At 18.3% G+C, this 1326-nt stretch overlaps 1 protein-coding gene across 1 annotated transcript in view; it reads left to right on the top strand.

The window, feature by feature from the left end:
- Window positions 1–829: 829 nt before the first annotated feature.
- PGSY75_1368200 (putative RNAse L inhibitor protein) overlaps window positions 830–1326 on the top strand; it is a gene marked incomplete at both ends in the record, with an annotated part of 1742 nt that continues 1245 nt past the window's right edge. The window contains one exon of the mRNA XM_018787700.1: window positions 830–1326. This exon is cut by the window's right edge and continues 1130 nt beyond it. Within this exon, the coding sequence (XP_018640442.1) occupies window positions 830–1326 (497 nt within the window).

The raw sequence follows: 1326 nt of genomic DNA, 5'->3' as shown, positions 1-1326 counted from the left end.
ATATATATTATATCTTGATATATTTTTATATCTTTTCATATTTTTATATTTTTCCATTTTGTCAACTTTCCTTTTATTTTCCATATACTTCTGATAATTTTATTTATTTTTTATTATTTTTTTTTTAACCTGTTATTTTTACAATTTACGTGTAGAACAAATAAAAAAGGAAAAAAAAAAAAAAAAAGGGATCAAATTTTAGTTCTTTTTTTTTTTTTTTTTTCTATTAATTTTATGAATATTTTGTAATATGAAAGAACAAATTATAAAACCAAATTTGTAAATAAAAATAAATATATATATATATATATTTCATATTATTTATATTTGTATATATTTTTTTTTTATTTATAATTGAATTGTTATATTATTCATTCATACATGTATCATTTTGAATGTGATCTCTATATTTTGGTAAAAATATACCATTAATATAAATCTTGATAAAATTGCTTTTATTATTTTTTTTTTTTTTTTTTTTTTTTTTTGTAGTTACAAGAAAAAAAAATTTAAATAATTATATTGTGAATTGAATAACTTTTTTTCTTAATTTTTGTTATCAAGTTAATTTTATTAATGACTCATTTTTTTTGAATTGGACAAAAAAAAAAAAAAAAAAATACGCAAGAAAAATAATATGAAATATTATAATAAATAAATAAATAAATATATATATATATATATATATATATATAATATATATATATCCATATTTTTATTGTATTGTATTTTAATTTTTATTTGCTCAATTAAATTTATAATAGTCTCAGAAGGCGCCCCCACAGAGATTTAAATTTTTTATATTTTATTATATATCATTTGACAAAATATGAAGAAGAAAAATAAAGAGGATTTATATAAAGAAAACAAACTAGAAGCTTCAAAATTAAGAATAGCTATAGTAAGCAGTGATAAATGTAAACCCAAAAAATGTCATTTAGAATGTAAAAAAAATTGCCCAATAGTAAAAACAGGAAAATTTTGTATAGAAGTAGATCATAGTTCAAAAATTGCATACATAAGTGAAACTCTATGTATAGGTTGTGGTATATGTGTAAAAAAATGTCCATTTACAGCTATATCAATTATTAATTTACCTAAGGATATAAATAAAGATGTAGTACATAGATATGGTCCAAATACTTTTAAATTACATAGATTACCTATTCCTAAGCTTGGCCAAATTTTAGGTTTGGTTGGAACAAATGGTATAGGTAAATCTACAGCTTTAAAAATTTTATCATCAAAATTAAAACCTAATTTAGGTAAATTTAATAACCCACCTGAATGGAGAGATATTTTATCTTTTTTTAGAGGTAATGAATT

The sequence above is a fragment of the Plasmodium gaboni genome, chromosome 13 (assembly GCF_001602025.1).
Source record: "Plasmodium gaboni strain SY75 chromosome 13, whole genome shotgun sequence".
NCBI classification, from domain to species: Eukaryota; Apicomplexa; class Aconoidasida; order Haemosporida; family Plasmodiidae; genus Plasmodium; species Plasmodium gaboni.
The sequence above is the reverse complement of the archived record's forward strand: the minus strand, read 5'-3'. Positions and strand labels throughout refer to the sequence as shown.